At 48.1% G+C, this 17,690-nt stretch overlaps 1 protein-coding gene across 1 annotated transcript in view; it reads right to left on the reverse strand.

The window, feature by feature from the left end:
- LOC137525631 (cytochrome P450 2K4-like) overlaps nucleotides 1-17,690 on the reverse strand; it is a 112,117-nt gene that overhangs the window by 80,251 nt on the left and 14,176 nt on the right. Inside the window, exon 2 of the mRNA XM_068246781.1 lies at nucleotides 11,080-11,242. Within this exon, the coding sequence (XP_068102882.1) occupies nucleotides 11,080-11,242 (163 nt within the window). The remainder of the gene's footprint in view (nucleotides 1-11,079; nucleotides 11,243-17,690) is intronic.

The raw sequence follows: 17,690 nt of genomic DNA on the forward strand, positions 1-17,690 counted from the left end.
TACAGGAAGTAAAGAATATAATAAATGGGTGCTGTGTAAATTAGGGGATCTGGCTGCCCAGTGGCGTAGCTAAGGAGCTGTGGGCCCCAATGCAAGTTTTACAATGGGGCCCCCCATGCACTCTATACTTGGCAATTAAAACGGCGCACTAAAAGCTGCCAATGGCAACTACAATGTCAGAGGTACAAGAAGGGGATGGGGAATAGTTTGTTAATGATTACTACTATTCAAAGTATATATATAAATGATTATTATGAGCACAGGACCAATATAGAGCTAATACTGTAGTTGAGGGAGAGCCATTCGGGGCCCCTCTGGCCCAAGGGCCCCGATGCGGTCGCTACCGCTGCACCCCCTATTGCTACGCCCCTGTGGCTGCCCAGAGTAGGCATGGTCGCTGGATTCCGCGGATTTCAGATTTCCGCGATTCCGGTCGGAAATTGGCAATTCCGTTCCGTCGCATCGGAACGGAATTGCACTAGCGATCCGGCGGAATTTCCACAGAATTATGCGTATTCCGGCGGAATGCAAATTTTTGGCAGCCAATCACACGGAAGACCTAGACACTGCAGACAAAAGCTAACAAACGGACTTCTGCATGAAAATAGGAATTTCTGCACCAATTAGAGCCTTAAGAATTACCAACCAATCCTACGTTAGCAACCAGCTCCCTAGCTACCTATCAGCACCTATCCTACCCATTTAGTATATAAGAGAGGTGTGCAGTCACAACGCTTGTGGGTTTCAGTCTGGTGTTGGAGAGAGAGGAGAGACAGACCCATACTGGTTGTTTTAACATAAAACAAAAGTCTTTTTCAAGACTATATATAAACCAAGTCTTTTTAAAGACTCTGTGAGAGAGAGAGTTAGAGTGTGAGCTGTAGTAGTAGTAAGCTAGCTGTATTTGTGAGAGAGTTGTGAGAGAGTTACAGTAGATTGTAGTTTGATTGATAAATTGCAGTGTAGTGTGCTAGTACTGCAGAGCCAGTCAGGCCGCAGGCTTAGTGTTTGACAGAGTGAGTTAGTTGATTGATTGATTGATTGATTGATTGGTTAGAGATTGATTAGTTGAGTGAGTGTAGTGCAAGTTTTTTTTTCAATTTCCAATTTTTTTTCTTTTCTTTATTTCATTCCCTTATTTTGTGACCTCATCTGCTCTGTCGCTCATACCCCTTTCTCCAATAAAGTTTTTGGCCCCAAAACAATGGAGCGAGAGCAGCAGCAATTTACTGACACTCCTAAAATAAAGTGGAGTGATGGTGGTGTTGGTGGATCACGGCAAGTACGTGATCAGGTTGAGAGTGGCAGCAGCAGCAGGAAGCGTTCCTCCCGGTCAGAAAAGTCTTCCCTGTGTTCGCAGCACGCAGGAAAATTTTGACAGAGCAGGAGGCGCAGAGAGTTGTCGATTACTTAGACCAGGAACCCTCTACCCTGTCTGAGGAACTTCAAGCTAGTGGCAGCAGCACCAGTAGTGGCCGCCAGGTTCCTCCTGACCAGAACCCGATTGCAGCTGCTTCTCTTGACGAGGTTGTTTCCTTCCAGTACTCCGCTCCAGAAGTACAACACACCTACATCGCTGAGAGAGATATGGAGAACGTTTGGGAGGAGGCATTGGAGGAGACCATGGAACCAAGCTCCCAAGAAGTGGTGGCTTCTGTGGTGACAGAAATGGCCACTGTGATTGCTTCATCCAGTTTCACCAGTCAACATCAGTCAACTACAGAGGTGTTTGGTGGCCAGGTGGAGAGTCCAGAAGAAGAGTCACTCATTGATGATGAGGTAACTGATCTAACCTGGTCGCCATCTGGGTTGGGCACTGGCAGGCATGAGCAGCTTGTAGAAACAGAGCAGACGGTTGGCCAACAGCAGCCTGCAAGTGCTTTTCCGTCTGCCAGTAACCGCCAGCAGTCCAATGCTGAGGATCGAGGTGCTAAAGCAGTTCGCACCACTGCTGGACGTGCACGCACGTCCCCTGCCTGGAATTATTTTACTGTTCTGGAAGAGGATGAATCCAGGGCAGTCTGTTCTGTGTGCCGTAAATCGGTGAGCAGAGGCAAATCGGGCAGCGGGTTCGGCACTTCAGGGCTGATAAGCCATATGCGCGTCCACCACAGATGGGAGTTTGAACATGTGAAAAATTCCAATAAGATGGGTGGAGGAAAAGCAACAGCAACAGGCCCCTCCTCTTTTTTTTCTACTTGTCCTGTGACTCCTGTCCCTATCTAACCTGCTCAGTCCTATTGTTCAACTCCCTCTGGAAGCCAGACTAGTAGAGGACTCCACACCTCAGCAAGCACCTCGTCATCACCCTTGGTGTCCTCTGAATCGCCAGTGTTCCAGCGTCAGGCCTCTGTGCCAGAAATGTTGCAGAGGAAGCAGATGCTCCCTGCAGCTGATCCGTTCATCGTTAAAAATAACGCTCTCCTGGCAAGGCTGTTAGGCCAACAGCTGCTGCCCTACCAGTTTGTGGACTGTGCCCCCTTCCGCGGACTGATGAACAGTGTTGCTCCACAATGGCGGATCCCCAGCCGCCATTATTTTGCTAGGAATGCTATCCCTGCCCTTCACCAGCACATTTGTGGAGTGTGTCGAACTGTCTTTGGATCACGCTGTCGGTGGAAAGGTGCACTTCACCATGGATGGCTGGAGCAGCAGGCATGGGCAGGGAAAGTATCTGACTTTTACCGCATATTGGGTCACCCTCCATGGTGCTGCTGAAGAGGGTGCAAGATCTGGGGCATCTCAGCTGGTGGTGCCACCACGTGGGTTGAAGAGTGAGCCTATACAGCTTAAGGAAGGAGTTTGCCTCCGAAACAGCATTTGTCGCTGTCCCTGGGATTTATCTTTATGCAATAAAGAGCTTAAATACATCTACGTGGTGCGGCTGATCTCTTCTACTTATTCTTTGGGAGCTGCTGGACTACAGCGCCATATCAGCTTAGCACACGGATACCCTCACTAGGGTGCCTATTGACTGTGGTGTAGCATCTTCCACCAGAACAGGGCCACTGGACTACATCACTGGGGACCAGTGGCAGCTGATTGGACAGGTGTGAAAAGTATTGGAGCTGTTTGAGCAGGCAACAAAAGTGGTCAGTGAGGAGCACTGCAGCATATCGGAGGTGCTCCCTCTTGTCTTGATGATGGAAAAGGCTCTTGACAAACTGGTCGAACAGGGGGAGGAAGCCCTACTGAACAGTGGCCAGTCAAGTGAATGTGTGAGTGGGCATGCTCCAGTCCTGGATGAGGAGGCAGAGCTTGCAGAAGAGCCCATTGTCCGGGGGTGGGAAGAAGATTTTGATGTGGAGCTGGAGCATGATGACGACAGTTCTGACAGCCAGGAAGAGGCGATTCATGGCAGACATCTCTTCCCCATGGCTGCACATATGATCCAGTGCCTCCGTAAAGACCCCCGGATTAAAAAATTTAAATCAAGGCTCGACATGTGGGTGGCCACCATTTGAGATCCCCGGTGCAAGAGGAAAATGCGCCAGTTCATACCCCCCTCCCAACCAGACGCCAGGATGAGCCAGATCCGGGATGCCCTTCTTCGTTGGGTAGAAGATGCGTTTCCTGCACCTGTATCCCGGCCCCAAGCTACCAAGCCTTGTCATCATCATACTCAGCAAATGTCTGGTGGTCCCACTCCCAGCAGCAGCAACATTACCCAATCTGTGAACCTGCTGAGTATGCTGAAGGAATTTTACCAGCCAATGCAAGATACTCCTAGCAGCAGCACCACCAGCGGACAAAGTGATCACCGCCAGCGGCTGGCCCGTATGGTGAATGATTACTTGGGGTCGGCCAGTGCTTCAAACTATATGGAGAGTAACGATGACCCCATGGAGTATTGGGCCAAACAACTGGATGCCTGGCCTGAACTCGCTCAGTATGCACTGGAGGTCCTTGCATGCCCCGCCGCCAGTGTTCTTTCTGAGCGAGTATTTAGCGCTGCAGGTGGGGTGGTCACCGACCAACGGACCCGTCTGTCCACAGACAATGTGGACATGCTAACCTTCATAAAAATGAACGAGTCATGAATCAGTGACAAATACAAGGCCCCTCTCACTGATTTATAAGATGCCTACTATACTGACTACAATAATTGGCCTACGACAACTCCTGCTACTTACAATTTTTTGTAATGGCTGCCATGGAACCAGTAGGTCCCATGGCCTATGACAACTCCTGCTTCTCACAATTTTTTGTATGGCTGCCGTGGAACCAGTAGGTCCCATGGCCTACGACAACTCCTGCTACTCACAATTTTTTGTATGGCTGCCGTGGAACCAGTAGGTCCCATGGCCTACGACAACTCCTGCTACTCACAATTTTTTGTATGGCTGCCGTGGAACCAACACACACAAGCAATAGAACACAGCAGTACATGTATCCAGCTACATTTAAGTGGTCAGCAGGTGCTCGTCAGCCAATCAGGATGCTCTATCATACACCCTTTACCTGCCATACCACATCTAGCAGCCATTAGCATTCAGGTGGGAGGCTTCAGTTGGACGCCATCGCAAGATTGCGTGGCAAGCAGGACCGCCCCGTGCAGGCATCCCTCCCACAGGGGTCCCTCCCTAACCGTTCACCTGTCCACCATGTCCTAGAGCTGAAAGAAAACGTTTAAAAACACATGATTGGTTCGCACGATGACCAGGGGCCCTGGACCTCTCTCACTGGCCGGGGCCCCAAGGCCAACATGCGATACCTGGAGGGGAGTACAGGTGGGCCTGGACCTCTCACACCCAGGCTCTGGACCTCTCACATCCAGAAAACCCACCAACACTGCCTCCATACTGAATGCTAAATTCAACACACACAAGCAATAGAACACAGCAGTACATGCATGCAGCTACATTTAAGGGGTCAGCAGGTGCTCGTCAGCTTACGATGGCGTCCAACTGAAGCCTCCCACCTGAATGCTAATGGCTGCTAGATGTGGTATGGCAGGTAAAGGGTGTATGATAGTGCATCCTGATTGGCTGACGAGCACCTGCTGAAAGGGTACCAGGTGAACATAATGGCATTGGAACTTGGTGCCGTGTGAGTACTGGGTGCTATCTTGGTGTTGATTATTGGGTGTATAGGGTGTCATGAGGGTCCTAGGTGCAAATAGTGGGTACCAAGTGGGTACTTGGAGTAAGTATATGGTGCCATGTGGGTGGTGGGTGCTGGCTGGTAGGGTTTTGGTTGTCATGTTGGTGATAAATGCAGATGCTGGGTGCCATGTGGGTTCTGGGTGCCAGCACAGGGTGTCATGTGGGTTCTGGCTATATGGGTGGGTATCAAGTCTCATTAGGTCACTGTGGGAGCTGGGGGAGTTGGAGATCAATGAGGGTGCTGGATGAAGGGTAAGTCAATGTGGGTGCTGGGGGGGGGGGGGTTACTGAAGGTGCTGGGGGAGGTAGAGGCCAGTGGGGGTGCTGCTGGAGGAATGAGAGGTCAGTGTGGTGGCTGGGGGACGGAGAGGTCACTGTGGGTGCTGGGGGAGGGAGAGGTCACTGTAGGTGCTGGGGTAGGGAGAGGTCACTGTGAGTGTTGGGGGAGGTAAAGGTCAGTGTGGTGGCTGGGGGCAGGAGAAGTCACTGTGGATGCTAGGTTTTGGGAGAGGCCACTGTAGGTGCTGCTTTTGGGATGGGATGTCCCTGTGGGTACTGCTGGGAACAAGATGGGTGCCGCTGGGGGAGGGAAAGATCACTGTGGCTTCTGGCAGATGGGAGGGAGAGGTCACAGTGGGTGCAGCTGTTAGGGAGACACCATCTTACTTGCTCCCACACAGCTGATGGAATGGCCACTAGGGATGGTCGGAAATGTAAATTTCTGATTCCGCAGAAATTCCGATTTCCGCCAATGCCGATTTCTGATTTCACGATTTCCAACCGTTTTCCGATTTCCGTGTTCACATTTCCAATTTCCAAGTAGTGTCGTTTTTGGTCATTTTTTGCATTCTCTGATTGGCCAAATACTTCTGAGTTGACTCTGCATTCCCTGATTGGTCCATTGTTTCAGAGTTCTGTGATTGGGCTAAAATTACCTAGTTGTGGTAATGCAGCATTTCTGCACAAATCCGATTTCAGAGTTCGGATTTCCGAGTAGTGTTTTTTTGTCATTTTTTGCATTCTCTGTTTGGCCAAATACTTCCGAGTTGTTTCTGCATTCTCTGATTGGTCCAGTGCTTCCGAGTTTTGTGATTGGGCTAAAATTACCGAATTGCAGTAATGCAGTACTTCGGCAGAAATCCGATTTCCAAGCTCCGTTTTACGAGTTCTGATTGGAAATTCGGATTTCAATTCCGCGAAATCCGAATGAGCATCCCTAATGGCCACATATTGGATTCATATCTGGAGCCTCTTCACTTCAAAGTGTCCCTGGCGGGGATGGAGCTTCCCACGGATGGGCAGGGCTTATCACGGTCAGGGAGGGGCTACATCTGCACTGCCTTTTATTGAGAATTTTAACAAGGGGGGGCTGTCTGCACACCCAAAGCCCCCCTCTGCACGTGCCTGACCTGCTGACACGGGTTGCATATGTATAGATGAGTTCCAGCAAATACCTTTTCAGCAAACCACGATAAGATAAGTTGTAAGCAGCAGGGGCGTAGCAATAGGGGTTGCAGAGGTTGCGACTGCATTGGGGCCCTTGGGCCAGAGGGGCCCCGAAGGGCCCTGCCTCAACTACAGTATTAGCTCTCTATTGGTCCTGTGCTCATAATAATCACTTCTATAGATACATTGAATAGTGGTAATCATTAACAAACTGTTCCCCATCCCCTTCTTGCACCTCTGACACTGTGGTTGCCCTTGGCAGGTTTTGGTGCGCCACATCAATTGTTATGTATAGAGTGCTTGGGGGCCCCATTGTAAATCTTGCATCGGGGCCCCCAGCTCCTTAGATACGCCACTAGTAATGATGCCAAAAACAGATGCTTAACATGCAGCGCCCAGATGCTGTCACAGTTTGCAGTGAGTGGCCCCGAAAAAAGATCAAGTATAAAAAAAGATAATGGCTCATATGCAATTGAATTTCTCTTGAGTTATCTCCTTGTAGATAATTTTCAGCTTCTATTCAAAATAATTTTTCAGCATTTTACAATTGAAAAAGTACCCAAAAGTTGGTGAAAAGGTACTATCAAATTATTCAGAGTATTTTCTTGCTTTCTGGTGGTTTAATAGGCATTTTAGGGTACGCTATGAAAATATCACCTAGGAGAAAACACAGGAGAAAAAGTGAATTGCATATGTGTAAAACATAAATTACAGTACAGTAAGCCTCAATACCTGCAAACCAGCAGTCACTGGGGGAGTCAGGAGAGGTGGGGGAAGGAATACAGTGCCATACGTGGTTGTGAATGTAAAAATTGTCTTTATCAAGTTATCCTAAGAAAGAGCTGTTCTTGGAAAGCAAATTATATTTGTATTACAGTATGACTTTCATGCCTGTCCCCACCAAAGTGCAACTCAACCAATTTGTCTTCACAAGGATGGGAAGAGACAAACTTAAAGTGAGATGAAACTCAAAACAAAAAAAAAATAAAAAAAAAGCGCCCTTTGAAATATACATGTTTTACAATGTAAAAAAAAAAACATAATTCCAGCCTTTCGTCTAGCTCTTTGATTCTCAAACCCTTTACATACCTATGACAAGAATGAGCCGCTGTGCCTTCTGGAGGTTTTCTTTTTCTACCCCTGCAGCCCGATAGATGTTGACTTCCGAGGCTTCCTCCGTCAGTTTTAATTTATAATCTGCAGCTGTCTCCATCTCTTCTAGCACGCAGAACATTTGCCTGATTAATGCTAGAGATGGACAGAGCTACAGATCAATATTAAAACTCAGGGAGAAGGCCTTGGAAGTCTTTGGCACCTCTTGGACATGGGCAGCAGGGATAGAAAGAAAAACTGCCCCAGAATGCACAGCGACTCATTTCTCTCCATAGGGATTATAAAGGAGTTAAGGAGTGAAAATCAAAGAGTTAAATGTAAGATACAAGACACAGAACATGTATATCGCGCCTTTCTCCTGGCGGACTCAAAGCGCCAGAGGTGCAGCAACTAGGATGCACTCTATAGGCAGTAACAGTGTTAAGAGTCTTGCCCAAGGTCTCCTACTGAATAGGTGCTGGCTTACTGAACAGGAAGACCCAAGGTTCAAACCCAGGTCTCCTGTGTCATACTTTAGGGCTCGTTCACACTAATGGCGTTTTTTGCCCTTTTTTCAAGCACAGGTGATTTTCAAAATCTCCCTCAGAACACTTGTGCAATGATTCCCTATGAGAGATTTTACATCTGTGCGGTTTGTTTCTGATCCACTCAGCAAAGCGCCTGTACCATTTTTGAGGTGATTTTGCCTCAATGGAAGGTATAGGAAAAACGCTCACAAAATCGCTTTGTGCAGCGATGGCGTTCGCGTTTTTAAGAATAAATACATTGTATTTATTCTTTTCCGGGTCAAAGAGTTCACTTTCTGACTTGCGGCAGGGAGGGAAAAAACGCAATCGCTCTGCAAAAGTGCTTATTAAAAGCAGTTTACAAAAACCGCAGCACCAACCCGAGCACCAGGAGGAGAAAAAAAAATCATCCACAAAATCGAAAATTGCTGGCGTCAGCAATTTCGATTTTAGATGTGAACGAGGCCTTACAGTGTAAAATGAATTATATGTATATTTTAACCTCTCTTACAGTGTTCTCGATTAATAGACAGTTGTAAAGGACCAGAAGAGCTCCAACAAAGATTAAACGGTGTGCCAGGACCTCAACCCCCGTGTCTCAAGGGGTACATAAAGTGCACAGGAAAGTACAGATCGGCACCACCTTGATGTCTTCAAGCTCTTTTATTGCCCACTGTTTTAAAACCGCAATCTGTCACTGCAGCTGTTTTTAATAAGCCATAAAAGAGCTTGAAGATATCGACATGGTGCCAACCTGTTCTTTCTTGTGAGGCTGAGGGTGAAGAAAACCGGCTATTATCGGCAAAGCCGAGCCTGGGTTGGGGTGACTGCTGGGCAGGATCAGCAGTACGGCATCCAGAGCTCACCTCCCTTGGATCTGGACAGTCACAGCCCATCTATTTCAGGTCCTCCAAAGCTCCCCATCTTTTGGGTGAAATCGCTATCTGTCACATGAAGACAGAGGGTGATCTCACCAAAGAGATAGAGTGCCGCCTGGAAGACAGGAGGAAGAAATGCTGCGCTGGTCTTGATACTGGAGAGGTGAGTTCTGTAGGTCGGCTGACTGAACTGGGGGATACTTCTGGTGTGTGAATTTTTTTTCTATATTTTAGGACCTTATAGCATAATACAATTACACTGCTTTTAGACAATAACATCCAGATAGAATTATACTGCCAAGGAGGTTAAGGGCACTTTTTTTTCATTTTGATATAACTTTTAGCTTGAGTTTAATACCCCTCTAATGTACAACGGCATGCAGGCAGGAAACAAATGGAGGTGTGGAGGCCAAGTAGGCAGGCATGGAGTAGCAGGAAAAAAGGGCGCCGGCTAAGGGTGGATGAAAAGGGCGTCGCCGTAGACTTTAATGCAATTATCGTTAATACGGCAAAAAAAGCAGAAAAAAGGGCACCGTGATAAATATCTTTAACAACATTAGAACATTATAGTTTTTAAGTAGTTATCGTTTTAGAAGCTTGCAATGTTATAGTTTTTGTCATAGTATTTTGTTTATATATACAAATTTGATGTTATCAAAGATATTATTGTTACTATGTGTAAAAGGGTGTTTCTGCAGAGGGAGTGGTTAGGGTTAGGCACCACCAGGGGGAGTGGTTAGGATTAGGCACCACCTGGGCGGCTGTTAGTTTTAGGCAACACGGGGGGGGGGGGGGATTTAGGGTTAGGCCCCACTAGGGGGGTGGTTAGGGTTAGGTACCACCGGGGGGTGGTTAGGGTTAGGTACCACCAGGGGGGGGGTGGTTAGGGTTAGATGCCACCAGGAGAGTGGTTAGTTTTAGGCACCACCAGGGGATGGTTCTGTGTGAGGGTAGGGTTAACAACAACGATGTTTATTGTTGAGGCAGGGAACACACTTGTCTTTCAGTTTTCTGCACGCGTTTTCCTGCATACTTTTTCTGCACACCAAGTGTGTTTCTACAAAGGAAAACGCGCACGTTTTTTCACAGCAGCTGATGTAGTTGATAGAGAAAACTGACAAAATGGGCAGAATCAGGATGCAGAATGTCAGTTTTTTTTCTGCGTGCGAACAACATATTAAGTGTGTACTAGCCCATTGATTAACATGAGTTCTCAGTTTTTCTGTGCAGAAAACGCGCACGAAAACAGTCAAGTGTGTTCCCTGCCTAACAGATTTCATTAATAACTGGCGCCATTTCGTTATCAACTCGGGCCCTTTTTTCACAGCGCCCTCTTTTCATGCACGCAGGCATGGCTTATCAACAGTCAGTGGCACAGGTGGCATCTGTTGTTTATAGCACATAAGCAGGTTGGCACAGCATACTTGCAGTATATGGCACCCATCCTGGACAATCAGAAGTAAGTCAGAGGCTGTTCTGCCCCCCCCCCCCCCCATACTTCCTTAATACTTTACTGCTTTCCCTCCTTTCCTGTGCCCAGGACTACCAGTTTTCTGGTTAACAGTTTTTCAGTTTATCTGAGGAAAAATCTGTTCAGTGGGGACAAAGACAACAATAAAAAAAAAGTAAAATGTTTCTAGGCTCTTTTCACACTTTAAAATTTAAAACCAAAACAAAACCGTTCCTGGAAATGGTCTTTAAGGCCAGGAACCTGCTACAAAGTGCAAATCGCTATCACAATCGCTTGGGATTTGTGGTAGCGCTTTGCTAGCTTTTTTAGGAGCGATCTCCCTGTTCCTATTCAATACATTAGACTGGACACACTCCCAAAATGCTGCATGTCCTGCGATTGCGACTTGCCTAATCGCAATCGCTCTAGTGGAATCTGTCCTATCCATTACACTGGCAGAGTGTTTAGGAAAATCATTCGCGATTGAAAGCAATCCGTAAACGCTCAAAAAAATGTTCTGAAGGGTTCCAGCCCTAACATACCACATCACAAGCCTTAAACAGAGTTAAATTTAAATTTACCTTTTCCGTTACCAAATATTCTGAAAAGTGGTGAATCTGGTCTTTCTGAAAAATCGTCAGCTTGGTTCACAAGGGCATCCTTCACTGCATTGTACCCGGCAAGAATCACAACCTTCTGGGATCCAAAGTGCACAGTAAAGACTTCTCCATATCTCTCAAAAAGCTGCAATACATTTACATTTTCATTTACACATATCGTTTTTGCTTCATTATTAATTCATGCCTGAAGCATCAAAACTAATCCGTGAGAAAACAAACCCTTTCAACAAACACATATTGTACTCTAATAGTAGCCTTCTATTATCCAACAAGACACATTATCACATACCTTTGATGGAGGAGGCCGATGTGCTGAGGACAGCAACCCCTGCGACTTATTAACTGGATGCCCTGGAATGGGTACAGGGCAGGGGTAGCCAGTGAACAAAGGGTGGGAGCGCTAGCAGGACTGATGGCTTGATACCTGAGCGCGTGACCGAGAAGGAACTGAAGCGCTCCCACAGGCTGAATCTGGTACTGCAGGGACTCAGCCAACCAATGGATCTGGAGACCAGCAGAGACTCAGTAATCAGATAAGTAGATAGGCAGGCAGGAATCGGCAATGGTTCAGATCCTCAGGCAAGAGGTCAGTAACAGAGCGGGTAGTCGTACAGAGCAGAAGTCAAAACCAGAGCGGGCAGTCAGACAGGCCAGGATCAGCATCAGGTAACAGGAAACAGGAATCAGGCAGACACAAGATCAAGTCATGGGAGACACACACTCTCACAGCTGCATTACTACAGTATGGCAGTATGGCACTTTCAAGACTTAAATAGGCCGTTTGGCACGAACTTCGTAACGCATCACGCGCACACATGCGTACATCAGCACCCAATGACGGGCACAAACCTACACCATGACGTAAAAGCCAGCACGCAATCACGCATACATCCATACACATGCGCAATAGAACATGCACATAACAGACAACCGTTATGTGCGCATTGTGACACTGCAACGGCAACAGCATCATCGTTCCCACTGCAATGCGCAAAGCACATGCACCAATGCCAAGCCGCCGGCAAGAGACCAAGTGAAGTGTGCCAGGCTGTCTACCGACATCCTTGTGTGCCAGCCGCCATGTCTAGACAGGTGAGTGACCATGACACATTAGGGAATGTATTTCTTTCTAAAGCCCATCCTCAGAGACAAATCTAAAATATGCTAATCGATTAGAGATATAAAATGTTACCTTTTTCGTCAGAGGCGTACCTAAGGAGCTTTGGGCCCCGGTGCAAGTTTTACATTTGGCCTCCAAACACTCTATACATAATGGCGCGGTGCACCAAAACCTTCCACGGACAGCCACAGTGTCAGAGGTGCAAGAACGGAATGGGGAACAGTTTGTTAACGACTACTACCATTCAACGCATATATATCAGCGCAGGACCAATAAAGAGCTAATACAATGGTTGAAGGAGGGCCCCTCATGGCCCCTCTGGCCCAAGTGTGATTGCAACCTCTGCCTCCCCTATTGCTATACCACTGCTTTTTGTGTGAAATGACACTTGTGTAGATACAAAATCTGTCCTAAAATATTGCTTACATGATTAGTAGCACAATACATGCAGTCAGTTTCAGGCTGTGTGTGAGTGTAGCTTCTGTTGCTTCTTTGATTGCATCATGCCACTCATGGGTTGAACATCCCCTGGAGTTCAGAGATGGGGGGGGGGGGGGGGGTGCACGGTGTGTGTGTGTGTTTGGGGGGGATGCAGAGCGTGCAGTGGAAGCATTAAAATAGCTCACCTTGCTGGGATTCACAGGTGCCGCATGTACTTCCTGGTCTTTGGTGTCCCGTATCATGGTAGCTGCACCTCCTGTGATGTCATCATAGAGGGCACTGCTACCTAAATGGGGTCTCTCTGGCACCCAACATTGAGGGGGGACTCTCTACCTACCTAAATGGGGGGCTTTCTGGCTACCTAAATGGGGATCTCCTTAGCTAGTCTGTGCAGGGGGGGACAGCTCTTTTGCTACCTAAGCGGGGGACACTCTGGCTACCTGTGGCTTAAAGAGGATCTGTAACCTCAAAAAATCCCCTGGGGGGTATTCACCTCGGGTGGGGGAAGCCTCCGGATCCTAATGAGGCTTCCCACGCCGTCCTCTGTCCCACGGGGGTCTCGCTGCAGCCCTCCGTGCAGCCGTGACGTAATATTTACCTTCCTGGCTCCTGCGCAGGCGCTCTAACGGCTGTCGGCTCCGAACTACACGGAAATACCCGATCGCCGTCGGGTCTGCTCTACTGTGCAGGCGCAAGTTTCCGGCGCCTGCGCAGTAGAGCGGACCCGACTGAGATCGGGTATTTCCGTGTAGTTCGGAGAGGAAAGCAGCCACAGCGCCCCCGCTGGAGCCAGCAAAGGTAAATATTGAAATTACAGTTGGGCCTGTCGCCGGCTGTTCAGAGGGCTGCAGCGAGACCCCCGTGGGACAGAGGACGGCGTGGGAAGCCTCATTAGGATCCGGTGGCTTCCCCCACCCGAGGTGAGTACCCCCCAGGGGATCTTTTTCATGTTACAGAGTCTCTTTAATACTCTGGGCCACCTCTGGTTAGCTATATTAAGGGCTACCTAAAACTGAATGAAAATAGTGTGTCCAAATGGGGGGGTTTGCAGTTTATACACCCTCCTCCTGGGAGCTCTAAAGCCTAGAAACTGCCCTCATGCCACTGTTTGGACTACAAGGGGTAGCATCGACTAAATTTCTCTGAGATGAGTGTAGCCTAAGGCACTGACAGTCTGTGGTGCAGGAAGTGGCCAGGATTTAGATTCCTGATTCAGTGTTGTATATGTAATGTATTCAATTTATTGAGGCGTAGCAGGAAAAAAGGGCACATGCAGCAAATGGACTAAATGGGTGTCGCCGTAGGCACCTAACCAAAATAGCGGCTTTTGAGCGCTAGAGAGGAAATTTGGGCGCCCAATATATATCAGGTACAACACCCGCTATATATATTAGGCATTGTGGATGCCCAAAAGCCGCTATTTTGTGGCGCCTAATAACTTTGTATCAAAGCTTGGGACTTTCACCTGGTTATGACAGGAGCTGGGAGCAGCATGGGAGAAGTGAACCTGGAGAGCAGATGCCGAGGAGGGCCACTGCAGTGGTGGGGCCGGGACACTCGCAAAGCTGAGGCACGAGCTGCGTGGACGGCCGAGCAGCAGGACTTTCTCTTAGATGGCTGTGGCGTCCGGGACCTCCTCTTCTGGTGGATGTCGGCAACCACGTGAGTGGCCCCTATTCTCGTGCAGGAGCCGCGGGAAAAGCTGGCTGAGTAGGGACGCTGGTGATCGGCAGATCGGGACAGTCCAGACCAAGTCCACTGCAGCGGGAATGGAGGCTGGCGTCTCCCGCAGCTGATGCAGGAGCCTCGGGGATCTTTGAGCAGGGTCCAGCCATTGGCTATGCTTCAGTGGGGTGCCTCTTCTACAGGGAACATGTATGGCCTCAGTAGCAGTACGGAGGAGCGATCACTGTGATGAGCGGTGGGCACTGTGGTATGAGATGAGGCTGCTCCCGATATTTAACGTTTTTTTATTTTGCACGTGTGTTAAGTACTTTGTACGGGTTAGTTTTAGGGATTAGGTAAGAAGCTTGTGGGGGTTTAGTATTAGGCAGGTAGTGTGTGCAGGTTAGTGGGGTAGTCAAGGGGGGTTCTATGTGCGAGTAGGGTCATAGTAAAATATCGCTATTTAATATTGATATTTTACGTTTTTATAGTAAAATATTGGTATTTCAGAACAATATTTTACTAACAAGCTACTGTGTGTCCTTATTTCCCCGCACCTTTATTTAACCTGTTGCCGTCCGCCTCATGCCAATTGGCGTGAACGCGTCGGCTCCCCCAGGACCACCTAACACTAAAGGCTTGATTCACAATGCGGTGTTCACCTACTTAGCACTAGAGATGGGCCAAACCTCCGATTTTAGCTTCGCGAACCCCGTTCGCGAACCATCGCGGAAGGTTCGTTTCGCGGAAAAGTTTGCGAACCGCAATAGACTTCAATGGGGATGTGAACGTTGAAAAATAGAAAAAATTATGCTGGCCACAAAAGTGATGGAAAAGATGTTTCAAAGGGTCTAACACCTGGAGGGGGGCATGGCGGAGTGGGATACATGCCCAAAGTCCCGGGGAAAAATCTGGATGTGACGCAAAGCAGCGTTTTAAGGGCAGAAATCACATTGAATGCTAAATTGCAGGCCTAAAGTGCTTTCAAACATCTTGCATGTGTATACATCAATCAGGGAGTGTAATTAGAGTTCTGCTTCACACTGACACACCAAACTCACTGTGTAACGCACCGCAAACAGCTGTTTGCGTACTGACGGTCGTGCTGGACTGATGCGCAACATGGCCAGAGTGCAGGCTGTGGCAGTTTTCCAGCCCATATGGTCGCCGGGCTGTGGTAGCTCAATGATAGAACAACAGTGACTTTCAAGCTGATCAAATTTGCTCTGTCCACAATGAAGCAACGACCTTATTATCTTCTTGTATGTAGGTAGGCATAGGTAGTAGTCCCAGTATAGATAGGTAGGCATAGGTAGGAGTCCCAGTATAGGTAGGTAGGCATAGGTAGGTGCCTCAGTAGTTAGCTAGGCATAGGTAGGAGACCCAGTATAGGTAGGTAGGCATAGGTAGGTAGGTAGGTGTCCCCATATAGGTAAGTAGGTGCCCCAGTAGTTAGGTAGGCATAGGTAGGTGTCCCAGTATAGATAGTTAGGCAGGGCCTGGCTGGCACAGTAATAACAATTACCAAGGTCCAGCTGCAACAGATAGGGCTGTATAATGTCAGTGAGCAACACACACAAAAAAAAACACATCTGGAAAACATTAGCTCTCAAAAGAGCTGTTGAGGGGTGCTATTTTAGCAATAACAATCAGCCAGGAGCAAGCCAAGAGCCTAACTAATCTTTCCCTAGGAGAACAAGTCTGCAGCAGCTGTCCCTAGTCTGTCTCTAGCAGGGACACGAGTGAGTGTAATGGCCGGCAAACCTGACTTATATAAGGGGGGGTGTGGCTCCAGGGCTTAGTGTAGCCTGAATGGCTGCAATGTGCCTGCTGACTGTGATGCAGAGGGTCAAAGTTGACCCTCATAGGGCATTATGGGCCGAATCGAACTTCCGCAAAAGTTTGCCTGGTCCAGGCGAACGCGAACCACCGAAGTTCGCCTGGAACCGTTCGCCGGCGAACCATTCGGCCCATCTCTACTTAGCACGTCTAAAGTCTTTAGACGTGCTAACCAGGGTGCTAAGTAGGTTAGCACCGGATTTCTCAATCAGATCGCGCGCTAACTTTGCATGCGCAAAGTCCTATGCGCGCTAAGTCCCATAGGCTTTAATGGGCACTTCGCGTGGAGCGCCCTGTGCGGTGTGCGCGTAAAGTTTTGCGCGCATAAAGGCGTGCTAACAGTTAGCACCACTTTGTGAATCAAGCCCTAAGTGACATAAAGTCCTGGGGGCGGAGATTGCAGGGGATTGCGCGCGCATTGGCTCCCCACTTGAGTGATTGCCGCTAGGAGACTGTTAGATGGTAAATACGCTGTCTATTTACATTGTACAGTGCTGTGATCTACGTCAGCGATGTACTGGGGACAGCTGTGACACTCGACTGTCCCCTGGGGAGGCACAGGAATAATTAGCTGGCGGGGGGAAGGGAGGGAGGGAGAAAAAGAAAAAATACAAGAATAGGGAAACTTAAACAAATAAATAAACAAATAAACAAACATGCCTGCAGAGATTAGAGCCCATCAACAGAAATCTCTGTTGGTGGGCTGTTGGTGGTCAGAAAAGGGGGGGGGGAGTGGGTGGGATCACTTGTTTGCTGACTTGTACGACTCTGCAGCAAGCACTTAAAGAGGAGCTTTCAGCCATAATATCTCAGGGAAAAAAACAAATATATAAGTAGATAAATACTTGCTCTACTTACATAACATATACAATATACAATACAATAACATTTCTATAGCGCTTTTCTCCCATAGGACTCAAAGCGCTTAGGCTCTCTCAGATTCAGTAATTAGTAGGATGAAGTATTCACACAACAAAAGTTATATTTCTGCAAATGCCAAACTGAACAGGCGGGTTTTCAGTCTAGATTTCAACACGTCCATGGATGGAGCTGTCCTGATCTGTTGAGGTAAGGAGTTCCAAAACGTAGGGGCAGCATGACAGAAGGCTCTGGGACCAAAAGTTTCCAAGTGGACTCTGGGTATGACTAGATTATTAGAACCTGTTGATCTGAGAATGCGGGGATTGCTACGCAGCTGCAACATATCTTTCATGTATCCAGGGCCTAGATTATTCAGGGATTTAAATGTCAGTAGGCCGATCTTGAATAGGACCCTCCATTCTATAGGTAGCCAGTGAAGGGAGTGCAGGACTGGCGTTATGTGGCAGTGACGGGGTTGGTTGGTTAGCAGTCTGGCAGCAGTATTCTGTATCAGCTGTAGGCGGTACAAGACCTTTTTTGGAAGGCCAGTGTAGATAGCATTGCAGTAGTCCAGTCGGGATGTGATGAAGGCGTGGACTAAGGTTGGCAGATCTTCTGGGGGTATGAGGTGCTTGATTTTTGCAAT

This window comes from Hyperolius riggenbachi, chromosome 7 (assembly GCF_040937935.1).
Source record: "Hyperolius riggenbachi isolate aHypRig1 chromosome 7, aHypRig1.pri, whole genome shotgun sequence".
Lineage (NCBI taxonomy): Eukaryota > Metazoa > Chordata > Amphibia > Anura > Hyperoliidae > Hyperolius > Hyperolius riggenbachi.